Consider the following 20287-nt stretch of genomic DNA (forward strand, 5'->3'; position numbering starts at 1 on the left):
ATTAATGTGGGCCATTAATTAATGTCTATTTTATAATAATTCAGAATATTGAACAAAATTAGTGGAATATGAGCTCAATAATTTTATTGTTTAATTGGACTAATATAAAAAATTTTAAATTATTAAAATATTATCAATTATTTTAAAATCAACATAATGGAATAGTAGTGGACCTAGGTGCGTATAATTAGAGCAAAACCTTTTACTAGGCTAAAAAGAATATCTTAATCGCCCAACTAAGTTGTTATAATCGTAAAAGAAATAATTTTGCGAGGCTATATTCTAATAATTTGAAGTTTATTGACCTAACAAAATATGGGCTATTCAACTTGACCAATATGGGCCATTATAAAAATATTTTAGAATATCAATTTTATAATTATTAAATTAATATATTCATATTCTTTTGGAAATACCTTCCTGCTCATACATACATATATATATAAGAAATTAAAATAAAATAATATTAAATTATTAATTAATTATAAATAAGTCAAATATTTATATTTTATTTTTATAACTTTTTATGTAAACTAAACTTTTTGTCTTTCAAAATTTTTAACAAAGATTTCATAATAAAAATAATTAAAAATATAATAATATAAATAATTTAAAGTTGATTAAATTATAAGCCAAATGTTATAAAAAAAATCCAAAATTTTATACTTTTTTGCAATTATAGCCAAAACTTTTTTTTTTTGGTCAATTTTGGCCTAATTTAAAATTTTTGTATTTATTATAGCGTGGTCAAATTAAGGAATTGGGGGGGTGCTAATGTGGCAAAAAAATCATTTTTAATATGTTGTTGCTGACGTGGTAAGTGATTGATAGAAACATTTATGTTCTTGCTGACATAATGGCTGATGTGACAAAATATTATTATTTTATATGTTGTTACTAATGTAGCATAATTTTAATGATTATGAATAGTGAAATAGGAATTAGACAATTTAAAAATACTGAAATAATGGTATTAAAGGTAAAATCAAGGGTCTGTGAAAATTCGACAAGGTTTCAAATAGATTTGTAACTAAATGTTCCACTGAGGCAAATTGAGGTGAGATTCTACATCACTAGGCAAACGATGAAATTTTGACCTGAAATTTAATATGAGGTCTATTTGGGACGCAGGCAATTATAAATTTAGAACGAATGCTAGACAGGTTTGATACGAGTTCACTAAAACTGACAGTAAAACACGTTTTGAGGTTAACTAGGGTTTTGACTTGAAGTTCACATTTGCAAAAACTAAAACAAGTTATTTGTGTTTATTTTAGGGTTGCTTTTAATGAAATAAAAGTTTATTGATGTGCTTTCAAGGGCATTAAGATGACAGATCATTTTGGTTGCAAAGAAATAACAAAGAATAAATAAATTATGAATAGTCAAATGCTTAAAGTAAGAATCAGACAATTTAAAAACAGTGAAATAATGATATTAAAGGTAAAATCAAGGGTCTGGAAAGATTCGACAAATGTTTCAAGCAGATTTATAACTAAAGGTTCAATTGGGGTGAATTAATGAAAGATTTTAGATTATTAGGCAAACGATAAAATTTTGACTTGAAATTTAACATGAGATCTATTTGGGATGTAGCTAAAGTAATCCTAAAGTTAGAATACATGCTAGGCAGGTTTGATAAGGGTTTACTAAAATAGCCCCTAAAACACGTTTGGAGGAAAACTAGGATTTAGACTTGAAGATCACATTTCTAGAAGCTCAAACAAGTTATTTGAGACAATTTAAGGTTGTTTTTGTTAAAAAAGAAGTTATTTAATGTGCTTTCAAGGGCACTAAAATGACATATTGGTTTGGAAAACAAAGACTAAATAAATTATGTGAAGAAGCAGAAGCATGTAAATTGACAGATTAGAACATTGAATACAAAATTTTTCTTCTAGGGTTTCAAGCATCATGCCATATCCATTATATGCCTAATTGATTTCAATGTTCAATTGTATATTAAAACACTTTTAATATGTATTAGGATCTATATTTGCTATTTAAGATTTTTGAATTAATAAATTAATTCATTAGAATCCTAGATTAAAAGAATAATATGTGCACTAACCTTTTGATGCACTATAGATGTAATTGGTACCTTTGTGAAGTACATAGGACCTTAAGAGTTGTCCTCTAGCTTGTCCACACCAAGATCACCAATGGCAGCCCCTAAACCAGCTTCTCAAGCCTTGCCAACCAATTAGAAATTAGGGATTTGCCTTTAGAGAGGTTGTAGATGTGTATAGGACACTAGAAACAATTTCTAGCAATTTTAATTCAAAGGAATATGGGCAATTCTCTTTGAATTGATGAGAGAAGATGAAGAGAGGAGAAAGAGATAGGTGGCGGCACACTTGAGGGAATAAGAAGAGTGGCTGAATTTTTCTTTCTTTTCCTTTTTATAATTAGGTCATTACTTAAAACTCTTGCCACATGTCATCACCTGATTGCATCTTAATTTTAATTGACCTAATCACATTAAGCCAAGTGTCAAAGTTAGATTTAATCTTGACTTTGATCCCCTTGCATGATAGAAAGACAAATGGCAAACTTATATGGTGCCATATGTCACCATCTCATGATGCCACATGTCACCCTGTGAAATGAGTAAATTACCCTTGTGTTTTAATCTTGAGTTCTCAACCCAAAATAATTATTTCTCCTCTTCTAATCAATTTATATCAAATATAAATTAATTAATTAATCTCTATTAATTAATTTCTCATAATTAAATTCATATTTAAACACTTTAAATATAAATTTAACTTATACTATACATCCAATAACCTAGATTTTATTTCAAGACATGCTAGGGACTTTGCAATCTAATTGCAAACTAAACCTATTTAAATAATTAATTAAACTCTTTAATTAATCAATTACATCACATTTAACTTGGCGATTATCTTGTGTATGTGTGTGACTTACTAGGTCATCACTAATTGGCAATGAGATATAATATTAACTCTTAATATCATCAGAACTCTTTCTTACCATAAATGATTTCTCTAAATCATTTTAGGCATCTCATAGACCATGGTTGACACCTAGCATAGCATGCCATGACCACCCAATCAGTAACAAGGAATACCTTTAAATGAACCTATAGTCATATGTTATCATGCACTAGAATCTCTCTGTTATAAAATCTCAATTCGAGCTGTAGTCATGGTCTATGTTAAACCCCATTTGCTATGAATATTATGTTTTCTTTTAATTCTAATTCTTGATTAAAAAGATTTTCTTGTCAGAAACTCTTTTCTGACTAAATCTGTCTGTCCTGGCCAGGAACTTGAAACATCAAGAACAATTAAATGAACATAGGATTTTATCCCTATTTACTTAGGGTAACAGATTCCATCTTGATCAATACCTACCTCCATATATAACTAGTAGGAGCCAACACATGCCCATATACCCATACACAGTACAAGTATGAAAGCAGTATCAAACTCAAACCACCTATATACAAGATAACTTTATTATCTCAAGTCTAAAGATTATATGCACTGATATGATATATGACAATGCATTGACAAGTGTAAACTCCATGTGCTTGTCATATGCGTCACTGATTTGGCCTACTTATCATGTGTAAGTGCCTATCATGTTTGTTATATGGCATGAGACTCACCATTCCATCTTATTTACATCTCATATAAGTAACTTGGGAATAAACATGATTACAATCTTTCTAGATAAGTCATGTCCTTATTGTGAAGTATCTTCGACAGAACTAATTTATGATACTTTGTGCTAGAAATACTGTCACTCATATTCTTAACAACTTAATAATAAAATTTCTAACAAAATATCAATGGACATTTTCTATTACACATAAATATATTATGTAAACGAAAAAGTGAAATTGCCTTTTTTATTAATAAAATATGTACAAGATACATACTAAATAATATGCTCTAGGGCATACTACTAACATTAAGAATAATCAAACACTTAAAATAAGAATTAGACAATTTAAAAAAACACTGAAATAATGATATTAAAGGTAAAATCAATGTTTTGCAAAGATTTGACAAGGTTTCGAATATATTTCGAACAAAAGGTTCAATTGATATGGGATTTTAGATCACAAGGCAAATGATAAAATTTTGATATGAAATTTAATAATTGGTCTGTTAGGGATGAAACTAAGGTGATCCTAAAGTTAGAATGAATGTTGTGCAGGTTAAGTAAGGGTTCACCAAAAAGGCCCACAAAACATGTTTTAAGGAAGAGTAGGGTTTGAACTCGAAGACCATGTTTGCAGAGGTTAAAACAAGTTATTTGGGATATTTTAAATTAGAATGAATGTCGTGATTTGATAAGGGTTCACTAAAAAGCCCCTAAAACACGCTTTAGGAAAACTAGAGTTTAAACTTGAGGATCACATTTCCAAAAGTTAAAACAAGTTATTTGGGATAATCTTTTGAGCCAATATAATTCTTATTCTTGGGCCAATTATTTTTATAGATTTAATGGGTTAATAAAGTAATAATGTCACTAATTTTTTATGCACTGATTTAAATTAAAAACTTAGATGGGCTCATATCCACATTTAGAAATTTGTTATAGCAGGAAGAAACTAATTTTTAAATTGGATATATGGGCTAAAAATTTGGACTAAATGTGGGCCAATATTTGACTTTTCAATATTTTAATGCCCATGACTATGAGCCAATAAAAATATTTGTTATCCCCAATATAAAAATTGGTAATAGCCCATATGTTAAATTATTAATAAAATTAAAACATTTATATAGACCTCTAATCTAGTTAACAATAATTGTGAGTGATTATACATAGAATGTTATATTAAAATATTGATCCAATTTAGATAAAAAAAATATTGAATTTAAATTACTTGGTTAAATATTGAATATGTTACTTTAAACTAATTATTTATTAGGTCTATAACAGTTGTACCGCTAATTTATTTATTTAATTCAAATTATTGGGACTTATCCAACTTAAACTAATAACAAATTATGTAATAATTTTATATAGTTTAATTGGCCATTAATTAAATTTGTTTTATTATTTACAAATCCACTTTAAATTTAGCTTATTATTTAGGTCAACTAATAAAGACAATTTCGATCAACTTTTAAAATTTTATGATATAACTTTTTTAGGCTAAAATTAATTTATTGGACCTAGCTATATCATTAAACGTTTGGCTCATATATGTGGTAAAAAATAATCATTACTAAAAAATTTGATCAATAAAATTTAGGTTATTTTTTAATAAAATATTGGCTCAATAAAATAAAAAATATAAATATTTTAAATAAAATAAAAAATTAATAATTAAATAATTAAATTAGCCCATTATTACTTAATGGTGTGAACCCATATTTGTTAAAAAAGAAATTAATATTCTTAAATTAATCAACTAAATTAATAATTAACAAATTAATTATCTAATGTTAAATTTTCTAAAAAGAATATGGGTCCATTAGTTAAAGTGTGAATATTAGTTTGTTAATTATATTATCCATTTATAAAATTAAATTAGTGATATGAATTAACCCTTATGATTGAAAAATTAATAAAATAATAACATTTAAATGAATTATGGATATGGGTCATTACATAGCTGATATTAGCGTATTGGTTACTAAATAATGGCAGATAAATTTTGATAACTATCCTTGAACTTATCTAGTTATAACATTACAGTCCCTCAACTTAAAAATGTAACATAAAACCCTATCAACTTTCAAATTTTACACAGTAAAATCCCTCTAATATTTAATTACCGATTTTTCAGTTAGACGCTAATCTGGACAATTCTAGCATGTAGCTTAGTCAATATTTCGTATTTCTCTCTCAAGCCATGTGTAAATTGAATCATTTTTTCTCTTTACAGACAAAATAATTTTTCACGTATAGAGAGAATAATTTTACACTTTGCATAAGAGCAGAGAGAGAAATTTTGACTAAGCATCATGCGAGAGCTGTTCACATTAGTTTCTAACTGAAAAATCAGTAAGTGAAAGTCAGAGGGATTTTACTGTATAAAATTTGAAAGTTTAAGGGGTTTTATATTACACTTTAAAGTTAAAGTACTGTAATGTTACAACTACATAAATTCAGGGATAATTATTGAAATTTATCCAAATAATAGCTCATAAAGGTTTATTAGAAAATGGCCCATTAATTACGACAAATAAAAATATAAGCTTTAAGTAAAAAAGGGTAACATATTAAATTAGTTGGCTAAGATATTGGATAAGTGTCAGGTAATTGATTATTCTAGCCCTTATTGTTAGCATAGTTAAACTATGGCCCATAAAATATTGGGTTAAATTATGGCCCATAAAATATTGGATAGTAAAATTTTAGACAAATTAAACAAGTAGGCCATATTTGCATTAAAAACATTCATAAATATCCTACATCTCATAGAAATGCTTACTTTAAACTCTTGAATCATAATTATATTAAATATTAATTATTTACATATTTATATTCAATAAAACAGTAATGTATCCAAATGATTCAATACATAACTAAACTCGAACCACTAAAGGGGTTCAACAATCTCTTTGCATTTTTTAGCAATATTTTATATTTCAATCTAGCATTAGCTTCAATTTCAATTTTCTATTTTCAATTCAAACAAATAATTTACATTTTCTTTGCATATATTTTAATTCCTGTAAGCAATCTTCTCAATTTTTCATGCAATTTATAGCTTTTTTTTGTCCATATTTCAATTCTTATAAATTTACTTTTAATTTCCAATTTATAATTTACAATTTCTGTACATATATACTTTTCAAGCAATTAGCCAATCAATGCCCAATTTACTTTTTAAGCAAATAATTTACATTTTCTTTGCATATATTTTAATTCCTGTAAGCAATCTTCTCAATTTTTCATGCAATTTATAGCTTTTTTTTGTCCATATTTCAATTCTTATAAATTTACTTTTAATTTCCAATTTATAATTTACAATTTCTGTACATATATACTTTTCAAGCAATTAGCCAATCAATGCCCAATTTACTTTTGAAGTGACGATTTAGTTTTTTCAAAGTGATCATTTACTTTTGCATACACAAATTTACCTTCCCCTAAGCAATCAATTTATTTTTTTGTAAAGCAATCAATTTACTTTTTTCGAAAAGCGATCAATTTACTTTTTCAATGCACATATTTAATTTTCAGCAAAGCTCTCAATTTACTTTTCAATCAAGTGCTCAATTTATTTTTGCAATGTAATATTTATATTTTTTGCAATGATCAATTTACTTTTCAAGTACAATTTTACTTTTCAATGCACAAGCCTCCTTTTAAGTTTTCTCAAGTGATCAAGTCATTTTCCAATTTCACAAAAGCCGAACAAGTAAAGATCCTAACGAAGCGCATCCTAGTGGAGTTAGGAAACCAAAGGGAAAGTTAGGTTATTTTTTTCCCACCAATCATTCTATTTAGAATTCAGATTGGGATCATACACATCTCTGATACACTTACAATTCAATTCACACGTGAGGAATGGCCATACATGTTTTTGACACGCGTAAATTGAGTGTAATCAATTTCATGAAGAAATGACAATTTGGCACGCTTGGTGGATGATGCGTGCCAAATGCACCAATCAAATAAAGTACTTTACTAGACTAACTTAGTTGTAGCAAGAGCAAGTAGAGATCGATCCCACAGAGAATGGTTGACTAATTAGCAAAGTGAACTTAAGTATTTTCACATACTAACAATAAAGAAAACAAGGGGTTACTAATCAAATTAAACTGAAAGCTAAAAGTATCAAGAATGCAACTAATACAATATAATAATGGCTTAGTAGAAAGATATATATCCACTATGAAAATTAAGTATCAATCATTGACACTATTGCAATAATTAATTCACTTAAATAAATTAACTGTAGAAACCAAACAAGCATTAATTTTTATATATCAATTAAGGTCCTCTAAGCCCATAAGGCCGATTTACACTCTAAATAGTGAATTACATACAAGTTCTATTAAGGCCGTCTAAAAAGCTTAATATGACTGATGTTCGAATCATTCGCTTTTCACCATTAGCCTCCAAATACCATGAATAAGACACTCCTAAGCTCCTTTTGCTTCTTTTTATGCTCAATTCATCTCTTTATACTTCATAAGCTCTTACAACTCTTGTAAACACCTAATAACATAACAATAAGCATTAACAAGCTAATTAAAGAAGAAACAAACTCAAAAGGCTAAGTATGTAATGATAAAGATATGCCATTTTACGCAACTATCAATGGGACTATCTCTCATCATCTTTTCGCTCACTTCATTCATTCAAATCTCACAATTTGCACACAAGTATTTTGGTCATCATGCCCAAAACAAGAAGTTTTTATGAAAAAGAAGCTACAGGGCCAAATCTTAAAAGAGTAGTCGATGAAGCTAAACTTAATGTCAATCTCAATCTCAATAAGAACGAACTGACAACGAGTCACCCCCAGCACAAAAGGTGGCTCCAATTGCATTCAATATAGCTAGCATTTTCGCTCAAATTGCTTAACAAGTCATGGAACAAATTAAAGTCAGTATCAAGGCTCCTTTTGAAGTTGGTTTCAAATCTTTATCTGTTCAACTGAAATGGGTTAGCAAAATGTCCAGGAAAAATTCACTTGAAGCAAAAGGGCCAAGACTTCGATAGTCATAGTCAATACCATACAAAAAGGGCCGTCCGAAGACTGAGAATTCGACAACTGAAGTCCAAGACTTCAACAGCCAAAGTACGTGTTGCCTGACTTTTTTACCTTTTTTGTCTAAGGTTCTAAAACATGGTTTCATAGTTCCTAAAGGTCTAGAATAAGATATTTATTATGTGTATAGAGTTTAGAACCTTGTAAAACTTCTTAGGGCCCAATGTTATAAGATCGGACTTGAGGGACTTGAAAAGTTAAGAATCTGAGGACAGCTACCGTTCGAGTTAGGTGGTTTATAGGTTACAAGAAGTGAGTAATTCTAACCTTAATAAAAGTGAACTTCTTAAATTTAATTTATGATCATCCTTATACATTATGTCATATTTGTTTAGGGTGTATATATCTAGAACATGAATATATGCATATTTGCATTATTATTGTTAGCACATGATGAATTATGGATGACTCACTGACTCTTCCCATAGTTATAACTATATTATGTTATGTATGTTATGGATACTTAAAATTCAAGTAGAGATCTTTACAATGCCCTTGGTGCATGACACGTAATGTTTTAAGCAAAAATCCTGAATAGCCTCTGTATGAGCCAAACACATTAGATATATTAAGCGAAATTTCTAAAAAGCCTCTATATAAGCCGAGCACATTAGATTAGGAGTCACCGTGACAAGTTCATTCTATGTAAAATGTGATACGGTTTCTCCTCTTAGTAGCCGATTTCACTAAGAAGAAAGAACAAATGACCATCTTCAAAACAAGCTAAGAAACTCTCTTGAACCTTCAACCCTTCACCTTTAAAAATCGAGAATCGAAAAATCACAAGAAAGGTAGCCAAGAATAAGACCAATTCATCTATACTAATGAACAACCTTGAACATATAATAAAACTTAACAAATCAAGGCAAAAATTTGCTAAGAGTAATGGAGAGAGTTCTAAGAAGAACTTTGAAGTAAAGCTCTAGCAATTTCATTCAAAAAAAAAAAATACCATCTGAATTCTGTGTCCAAAAATAAAATAAAAGAAAGCAGAAATATGGGTTGGGGTATTCTACCAAGATATTTCAATAACCATGGGACATGTGCAAGTCTTGGTTAATACACCAATCTCTCCTAAAAATAGATATAAGGTTCAAACATTAATAGTTAGGGAAGGTAAAGATTCTATATTTGTGGTAGTGGATAGATTTTCTAAGATAGAACATTTCATTCCTTGCCTTTAAACTGATGGTGCCACAAATATTGTTGATTTATTCTTTAGGGAAGTTGTGAGATTACATGGCTTCACTAGGAGCATTGTTAGTGATAGAGATGTTAAGTTCCTAAGCTACTTTTGAAAAGTATTATGGGGGTAAGTTGGGTACTAAACTGCTATTTTCTATTACATGTCACCTACAAACTGATGGACAAACCAAGTAGTTAATAAAACTTTAACAACTCCTTTGCGTCTTTGTCGTTAGAAAGAATTTGAAATCATGGGAAGGATATATACCATTTATTGAATTTGCATATAACCGAAGTATGCATTCTTTTACTGGTTTTTCACCTTTTGAGATTATTTATGGGTTTAATCCTTTAACTTCATTAGAATTGTGCAAGAGATTTCAAGTTTAGATGGAAAAAAGAAGGCTGAGTTGGTTAAAAGGATCCATGAACAAGCTAATAGCACATTGAGAAGAAGAATAAGAGATACACAGCCCAAGCTAATAAAGGAAGAAAGCGAGTTACTTTCCAACCAGGAGATTGGGTTTGGATGAATATGAGGAAGGAAAGATTTCCAATTCAAAGAAACTCTAAGCTTCATTCTAGAGCAGATGGTCCATTTCAAGTGGTGGCCAAGATTAATGATAATGCTTATAAGTTGGATCTTCCTAGTAAGTACAATGTAAGTGCTACTTCTAATGTTACTAATCTTTCCCCTTTTGATATAGGTAAAGATTCGAGGATGAATCCTTTTGAAGAGGGAGGAGACGATAGAAATCAACAAGAATAATAAGATCCTAGAAATGTTCATGAGATGATTCAAGATGCAATTGCACAAGAAACTCCAATCACAAGGACTAGAATTTAGAAGATGCAAGAGTTGATTGAGGAAGTAGTTGCACAAGAAGCTAAATATGGAGATACAATCAATAAATTGGGCTTACAAGAAGATGGGAAGTGGCTTAATTTGATCCAAGTCTGCGTGGAAGGTGATAAAAAAAACATTTTGATAGAATTGACGGGTTTCTACGCAAATTCAATGTATCCTTTTTATCTAGGACATGTCTAAATATTTTTATTAATTATTTTTTTATCAAATTTATGTGTTTTGAATCTTATTTATGTGTTTTGGGCTTTAGGTGGGAGTGTAGCCCACACCAACTTTTTTATTAGTTTTTAGGGTTTTATTTTATTATTATTTTTTTTAGTTTAGGAATTTAGAGTTTTAGCTGCATATATAAGGCTAACTTAATACTTTTTCAATTGAACATTACATTTGATAAAATTAATACAATTGAGAGATTTTTCCTAAGTTTTTTTTTGAACTAAACTAAATTCTCCAAGAGTGATTAATCTTGTAGGATTTAACAATCTTGATATTTTTTGTTCTTATTTGATTATAAACTTTGGGTCAAGAATCTTTAATTCTATCTTTGAATTATCTTAGTTTTCAATTCTCTATAATTGATATGTCAAGATATTCCTTGATGTTTAAACTTGATTTTGACATTTTTGGGATTATAAAATAAACTTGTTCATGAGTTCTAGACATCGTTCTTAAGGTTCGCATCACATAACCAATGTAGCAATGCCTTTAATGGATTAAACAAAAGTATCATTTCATATCCAAAAGGCAAAGCCATAGAATTGTTCACACCAAGCTGTCAAGTATATGCTCCCCTTACAACATAATAAAACAGAAGGTACCATGACTATACCACCATACCATATTGACCATGACTATACTATAGTAAGACGGCTATTTACAAGCAATTCTATGATATTGCTTTGTTATATTTAATTTCACATTAAAAGTGTCTTAGTTCAAGTATTGCGGAAACTAAAATGAGAAATAAAGCAGAGACATACAAGCATGGAAAGAGAGCCAAGCCCTTGTAATTGGTTTTAAGTGAGACTTTTGGGGATATAATGCATCAGGGTGCACGAATTAGACCCATTAGAGAGAAAAATTCATCTAGCTAGGAGGTAAAATACTTTTGAGTTAGGCCCAAAATGGGCCCAAAATTTCAAGTAAACTCATTGCAAGGCGCTCTAACGTCTCCAAATCACAATTTCATAGTCTTATTTAAAATTTATGGTAAAAGCTCCAGACACCTCAATCTCAGAATTACAAATGATAAAATCACCGATACCTTAATCACAGAATTCCTAATGATAAAAGCACTGAGGTAACGAACCAAGAGCGGCGAGCTTGACCTCTCTCTATCATCGTCTGATCATTCGCTGGGCTTTCGTCTTCAACTTTTTCCACTTTTTCACCTCTCTGTTCAACAGGTCCAACTGTAGTGTTCTTGATTACACTGTAGTGCTCTTATTTTCCGTAGATTGCTCCTTTCCCTGTGGCAAAACATCGCCGCCTCCTTGTTCCGCCTTGGATCCACAACACTCCGGGGAATTGCCGTCGATTTCTGGCAGTTCCGTCGATACATCGAGGGTTAACTCCGGTAGCTGCCGCTTTCTACCACGTCCCATGGCTAAAGGACCGAGAACGAGAGATGACCAGAGAACGAGAAAGTATTCATCACAGAAAGAAATAAAATTACGGAAGAAGAAAGAAGAGAGGGTTTCATAGGGAAACGCGAGGAAAGAATGAAAACAGGTTTTGGATTTAAGACAACGAAAACAGTGGGTAGGGATTTCTTGTGGCAATTTGACATAATCTTTCATTCAAATCCATTACAAACATAGAATTTTAATTATGTTTCTTAAAATTAATTTACAAAAATTACACTTCATTCGATCCTTTAATTTCTCGGGAAACAAACATAAAATAGTAATTTTAAAAGACTCACTGTAGCCATTGTCGACGAGGTAATTGAAGGAGTGGGCATCGCAGTTGTCAGTAAACTTATTGTTGGTGGTAGGGAGCTTCCGGAGGCACTGAAACGCTATGGAATTGAAATTGCCACTGAATTCTGTGTACTCAGCAAGAATCACATTTCCACATGAAACGAATGAGTAGATCAACGATTGCTGGCCCATTTTGGTTATTTGATAAAGCGATTAAAGGTCTTGAACTCGTGCAGAGAGAGATCTGAGAATTTGATCGAAAATATCTCACCTCCCCTTCTTTTGCTTTCTTTTCCCACCAGAGAGAGGGAGCGAGGGGTTGTTGATGAGGTTTTAAAGCAGGGATAGTTAAAAGGAAGAGTGGGGTTTGGGGTTTAATGATAGGTTTAATTTTTGACTAACTTACAGCTAAAGTCCTTAAGCTATGTTAAAATCTACCTATCAATCTATTTTATTTTTAGAAAAAAAAAATCTATTTTATTTTCAGTAAATATTTGTACTAATATTTAAAGTATGAGCATTATATTTTTATTTATATATATTAATTTAAATATTTAAATTAAAAATATTAAAATTTTAATAATTAATATTTAAATTTAATTAATGCAATAATATGTAGATATTTGAAATGTTTTCTATATATTATTTAATTATCGTTAAAAATATTTTTCATGTCTGCAATAAAATTTTAAAATAAAATTTTTTAAAATATGGTAATTTTATATTTCCTTAACAATTATATATTATATGAGTATTAATTAAATTTCATGCATAAAATATATTTAGTATAATAATTTAACTGCATGCTATTGTTACTTTATTGAAATATGTATTGTTATTATAATTGTTATAAAAACTCATGAATTAATTTTTTTATATATATTTTTATTATTTTTTATATATTATATAATATTATTATAGTATTATAAATATTATTTTAATTATAAATATTAATTTTAATGTCATTTCAATTAATTATATAAATATAAATATTTATCAATTTTAAAATTATTTTTTATTCGATCATATTTTTATGAAATTTATGTTTTATATTATTAATTTATAATATTAACTTAATTATAAACTTAAATGTAATATAATAAAAAAATATAATATTAAGTTTTAAAAATATAAATAGGTGAAAATGTTTAAAATAAATTAATAATAAATGTAAATCTCATTGAATTTAATTTATTTAAATTCTATCATTTTACCGTTTGATTTGTATATATTTTATTTTAATTTTTCATAATTTAAAATAATACATACTTGTATAATGAAGTTTTATATCTAGATTAATGTAAAAGAAAATTATTTATAAAATTAGAAAATAGAATAATTTTTAAAATGAATTTTTGTTATTATAAATGTACCACATGCATTACGTGTTTAAATTTTAATTTTATTAAAATTATATTACATTTTTAAAAAAATAATAAAAAATATTTTATAAAATTTATTTCAACTTTAATTATTTCTCTTTTTTGGTATTCAGTATGATTGGATAAAATATGATTCTCGATTATTTTTTAATAGAAAATTAAAACCATATCAATACAATAAGATAAATTTAGTCCAATACAATTTGGTTCGTATAATATCTCTTTTTTTTTTTTCCATTCAAAAGAGCAAGAACCATAAACACCACCATTTTTAATGCTGAAAAGAATAAAAATGGAAAAACATTAATAACATAATAATATAAATATAAATCTAAATAAATAATTTATTATTAATATTACTCCTTTATTTATTATTAATGCAAAAAATAATATTTTATAAGTGATATAATGCTAGCTCTATAATAACAATTTTTAAGAAATTATATTTGTAATAATATAAATATACATAGAAATAAATTAATTACGTTTAAATTTAATAATTTTAAAATTTTTTGTTAGTATTTATCTTTAATTAAAATTAAATAAAATTCCTTTTAAGTTGTTCATGTAACAAATTTTAAAATTAATAATAATCTTTGGTTGATTTATATTATTTTTATTTTCATTTTTTATAAATTATAGTCATTAAATATTTTATTTTAGTTAATATTCATAATTTTATAAATATTAATAATAAAAAAATCTTAGATGAAAATTAACTTAAAAAATGATATGCAACTAATAAAATGTGTATGATAAATAACTAATTGTAAATATAAATTTGAAAAATCAAATACTAATAAAGTATTTTATTTAATATTGTAATACAATCAAATTATATTTTTTATTTTTTTATTTATTATTGTCTTATTTTAGTTGATTACTTCTTAGAATATTTTATATTTAATTGAAGTTAAGAATAAATAGGATTAAGAATTTTAAATTTATATTAACTATAAATTAAGAATTTAAATTTATACAAACTTTATAATTAATTTCAATAATAAAAATATAATTAAAATTCATTTTAAGAATGATAGCAATTTGGACAAAGCCAATATTCCCTCTCCTTCATACGTTTATATGTAATATAGAAAAACTTTCTAAATCACAATATAGTAAAGATAATCATAATAAACTTAGTTAAAAAAAATTTAAATAACAATATTAAAACTTATAAAAACTTAGGTTTATAGTATAAAAAGTTTCTAAATTATTTTTTACATTAATATGGTTTAATTTATCTTAATTATTTAAAAAATTGAATTTTAAATTATTTTCAATTAAATAAAAATTAATAACAAAGGTTATATTATAATTTAACATATCATTCATCTATTATAATTTATAATAGACAATATCTTTCTATAACACAAAATATAAATTTGTGTTAATTTTATAAGTATTAAGTCATAAAAATGTAAGATTTTAAATTTTTATCACTTGATAAAAAAATAAAATATATGGAGGAGAGTAATAATAAAATTTTATTCATTTACTTCAATTTATCAATGTTGAAATTATATTAAAAAATATCATTAATATGTAAAAATATATAATTTTTTTATTTAACACTAAAAATATAAAATTTGCAAGTTTAAAAAATATATATACAGTATGATTTTTCATATAAAAAATATGCAGATTATATACTTATATATATACATACACACATACAAATAACAAATGTGAGATGTAGCCTAGTGGTAGACAATATTTCTTACACTTTTAGAAATCTAAGGTTCAATTAAATCTGTTTGCATATAATTAATGTACAGGCTAAAATCTTCCAAAAACTTGCCATGTGACATTATAAGATTACAAGTGGTAATTTATTTATAAAATATAATTAATTTAATTTCATTAAATATTTTTTATTCTTTATTATAATTATTCAGTTGCTTTCAATTATAATAAAATTATTAATTCTTTAATTATAAAATATAAGTAATTTAATTTCATTAATTTTTCTCTATTTTTATTTAAGTACTCAATTGCTTTCAATTATGATAAAATTATTGATTCTATAATTAGAAATTTTTTTTCATATTTTGTTCTTAAACTCTTTCACTGATTTGCTTTATTTTTATTGTTTTTATTCAAGATTTATTAGTCTCAATTATAAAAAATTATTTATATTTCTTTTGATTCCTGATACCTTATAATATAAAAAAGAATCCATTGAATCTGAATGATATTGGCTTGTGCTATAATTATTTTAAGGATAGTATAATTACACCCCGGACTAATATTTTAATTATTCATCATTTTATTATTTTTTTAGCAAAATTATTTTCATATTTTTATTAATAATAATATTTTTATGCAAAAATCGTTTTTCAACTATATTTTTATATAGTTGTATAATTTCAAAAATAAATGATAAATATGATTATAACTACAAGTAAAGTTGATTGAAAAAAATAAGTTACGGTATTAAAATTAAGTGTATATCTTTATAAAATTTATTAGATTAATAGAAATGATGATATACATATATTGTGTATTTATTTAAAAATTTAATTTTTATGAAATTTTTATATTTTATATAATAAATTTATGTAAATTGATAACAATTTTTATGAAAAAATATTTTACAAATCTATTTTTTATTATAATTAGTCCATTGCTTTCAATTGTGATAAAATTATTAATTCTCTAATTATAAAATTAATTAATTTAATTTCATTAAATTTTCTCTTTTTTTATTATAATTATTCAATTATAATAAAATTATTAATTTTCTAGTTAGAATTTTTTTTTCTTCTCATATTTTGTTGTTCAATTCTTTATCTGACTTATTTTATTATTATTTTTTATTCAAAATTTATTAGTCTCAATTATAAAAAATTATTTATATTTCTACTAATTCCTGATTTTCTATAGTATTAGAAGGAGTCCATTACATTTTAAAAGATAGCGACTTGTATTAAAATTATTTTAAGGACAGTGTAACTACACCCCAAACTAATATTTTAATTATCCATCTTTTTATTATTTTTTTTCAAAAAAATTATTTTCTTGATGCGTCCCACATCGGTTCTATAAGGAGGTCTTGGAGGTTATATCTATGGGTTTGTGAACCTCCCCCTACGAGCTAGCTTTTGAGGTGGAGTTAGGCAGATTCATATCATTTAGCATCGTAGGCGTCACTTGCGGGTCGATAGGCCATGTACAAAGGTTCCCTGACGTTCTTTGAGAGAGGTCGGGGTGAACAAGTCATGATCCTGGTTACTTTATGAGGACGTTCAGTCTAAAGGGGTCAGGAATGATTATATACATATATTTTATATTTATTTAAAAATTTAATTTTTATGAAATTTTTATATTTTATATCATAAATTTATATGAAGCGATAATAATTTTTAAAACTTATAAAAACTTAGGTTTATAGTATAAAAAGTTTCTAAATTATTTTTTACATTAATATGGTTTAATTTATCTTAATTATTTAAAAAATTGAATTTTAAATTATTTTCAATTAAATAAAAATTAATAACAAAGGTTATATTATAATTTAACATATCATTCATCTATTATAATTTATAATAGACAATATCTTTCTATAACACAAAATATAAATTTGTGTTAATTTTATAAGTATTAAGTCATAAAAATGTAAGATTTTAAATTTTTATCACTTGATAAAAAAATAAAATATATGGAGGAGAGTAATAATAAAATTTTATTCATTTACTTCAATTTATCAATGTTGAAATTATATTAAAAAATATCATTAATATGTAAAAATATATAATTTTTTTATTTAACACTAAAAATATAAAATTTGCAAGTTTAAAAAATATATATACAGTATGATTTTTCATATAAAAAATATGCAGATTATATACTTATATATATACATACACACATACAAATAACAAATGTGAGATGTAGCCTAGTGGTAGACAATATTTCTTACACTTTTAGAAATCTAAGGTTCAATTAAATCTGTTTGCATATAATTAATGTACAGGCTAAAATCTTCCAAAAACTTGCCATGTGACATTATAAGATTACAAGTGGTAATTTATTTATAAAATATAATTAATTTAATTTCATTAAATATTTTTTATTCTTTATTATAATTATTCAGTTGCTTTCAATTATAATAAAATTATTAATTCTTTAATTATAAAATATAAGTAATTTAATTTCATTAATTTTTCTCTATTTTTATTTAAGTACTCAATTGCTTTCAATTATGATAAAATTATTGATTCTATAATTAGAAATTTTTTTTCATATTTTGTTCTTAAACTCTTTCACTGATTTGCTTTATTTTTATTGTTTTTATTCAAGATTTATTAGTCTCAATTATAAAAAATTATTTATATTTCTTTTGATTCCTGATACCTTATAATATAAAAAAGAATCCGTTGAATCTGAATGATATTGGCTTGTGCTATAATTATTTTAAGGATAGTAAAATTACACCCGGACTAATATTTTAATTATCCATCATTTTATTATTTTTTAGCAAAATTATTTTCATATTTTTATTAATAATAATATTTTTATGCAAAATCGTTTTTCAACTATATTTTTATATAGTTGTATAATTTCAAAAATAAATGATAAATATGATTATAACTACAAGTAAAGTTGATTGAAAAAAATAAGTTACGGTATTAAAATTAAGTGTATATCTTTATAAAATTTATTAGATTAATAGAAATGATGATATACATATATTGTGTATTTATTTAAAAATTTAATTTTTATGAAATTTTTATATTTTATATAATAAATTTATGTAAATTGATAACAATTTTTATGAAAAAATATTTTACAAATCTATTTTTATTATAATTAGTCCATTGCTTTCAATTGTGATAAAATTATTAATTCTCTAATTATAAAATTAATTAATTTAATTTCATTAAATTTTCTCTTTTTTTATTATAATTATTCAATTATAATAAAATTATTAATTTTCTAGTTAGAATTTTTTTTTCTTCTCATATTTTGTTGTTCAATTCTTTATCTGACTTATTTTATTATTATTTTTTATTCAAAATTTATTAGTCTCAATTATAAAAAATTATTTATATTTCTACTAATTCCTGATTTTCTATAGTATTAGAAGGAGTCCATTACATTTTAAAAGATAGCGACTTGTATTAAAATTATTTTAAGGACAGTGTAACTACACCCCAAACTAATATTTTAATTATCCATCTTTTTATTATTTTTTTTCAAAAAAATTATTTTCTTGATGCGTCCCACATCGGTTCTATAAGGAGGTCTTGGAGGTTATATCTATGGGTTTGTGAACCTCCCCCTACGAGCTAGCTTTTGAGGTGGAGTTAGGCAGATTCATATCATTTAGCATCAGAGCGTCACTTGCACGGGTCGATAGGCCATGTACAAAGGTTCCCTGACGTTCTTTGAGAGAGGTCGGGGTGAACAAGTCATGATCCTGGTTACTTTATGAGGACGTTCAGTCTAAAGGGGTCAGGAATGATTATATACATATATTTTATATTTATTTAAAAATTTAATTTTTATGAAATTTTTATATTTTATATCATAAATTTATATGAAGCGATAATAATTTTTATGAAAAAAAAATTTTTACAAAAAATATATAATACTAATAGAAAAAATAGTTTTAACATTTTGCAAAAATATAAAAATATAAGGATGTAGCATTTTTGAAAATAATATAATAAAATATTATTTTTAATTAATAATATTGTTATATATTTTTATTATTGTTAAATTTAAATAATTCAATTCATTATTATTAATTTAAAATAATATTTTATTATATTAATTACAAAAAATATTATATTTATATATTATTTGAGTAATATTATTTTTCATTAATTTAATATATTTTTTGTAAAGTACTAAAAAAAAAATATCACTTTACATAAATTTATATTTTAATTAAATATATCATCAATTAATTAAAAACTTACCATCACAATTGGTGAAAATTTATTGATGAGACCCCAATTGACTTGCCAAGGAACCCTCAAGATATTTGATCCAATTCTGCAGAACTCTCACAATCAGATTTTTCTGCTTGATATTACTTAACCCAAAACCAAACTTATGGTAGAGAACTAAGCAAATAATTCAATTAGGAAAATAAAGAATTCAAGACCCAACACCAACCTATGGTAGAGAACCAAGAATATCAAAGTAATTAATCCTTGAAAGCCAATCACACTTGTCAAGAAGAAAAATTCAATAAAGTACGATA

At 25.6% G+C, this 20287-nt stretch overlaps 1 protein-coding gene across 2 annotated transcripts; it reads right to left on the minus strand.

The window, feature by feature from the left end:
* Positions 1–8052: 8052 nt before the first annotated feature.
* On the minus strand, positions 8053–13002 carry LOC131175426 (putative vesicle-associated membrane protein 726). Of its 2 annotated transcripts, XR_009145619.1 has the most exons (3): positions 12694–13002; positions 12079–12375; positions 8053–8160 (listed from the first exon to the last, which is right to left on the minus strand). XR_009145619.1 is itself a non-coding variant. In XM_058139725.1 (2 exons), exons 1-2 carry the CDS (start codon positions 12881–12883, stop codon positions 12197–12199), a joined length of 369 nt encoding a protein of 122 aa, XP_057995708.1. In that variant the 5' UTR covers positions 12884–13002; the 3' UTR covers positions 11876–12196. The 2 variants fall into 2 exon arrangements, 1 of the variants encoding a protein (XP_057995708.1); XM_058139725.1 differs by lacking the exon at positions 8053–8160 and having other exon boundaries at positions 11876–12375.
* Positions 13003–20287: the final 7285 nt, after the last annotated feature.

This window comes from Hevea brasiliensis, chromosome 17, assembly GCF_030052815.1.
Source record: "Hevea brasiliensis isolate MT/VB/25A 57/8 chromosome 17, ASM3005281v1, whole genome shotgun sequence".
Lineage (NCBI taxonomy): Eukaryota > Viridiplantae > Streptophyta > Magnoliopsida > Malpighiales > Euphorbiaceae > Hevea > Hevea brasiliensis.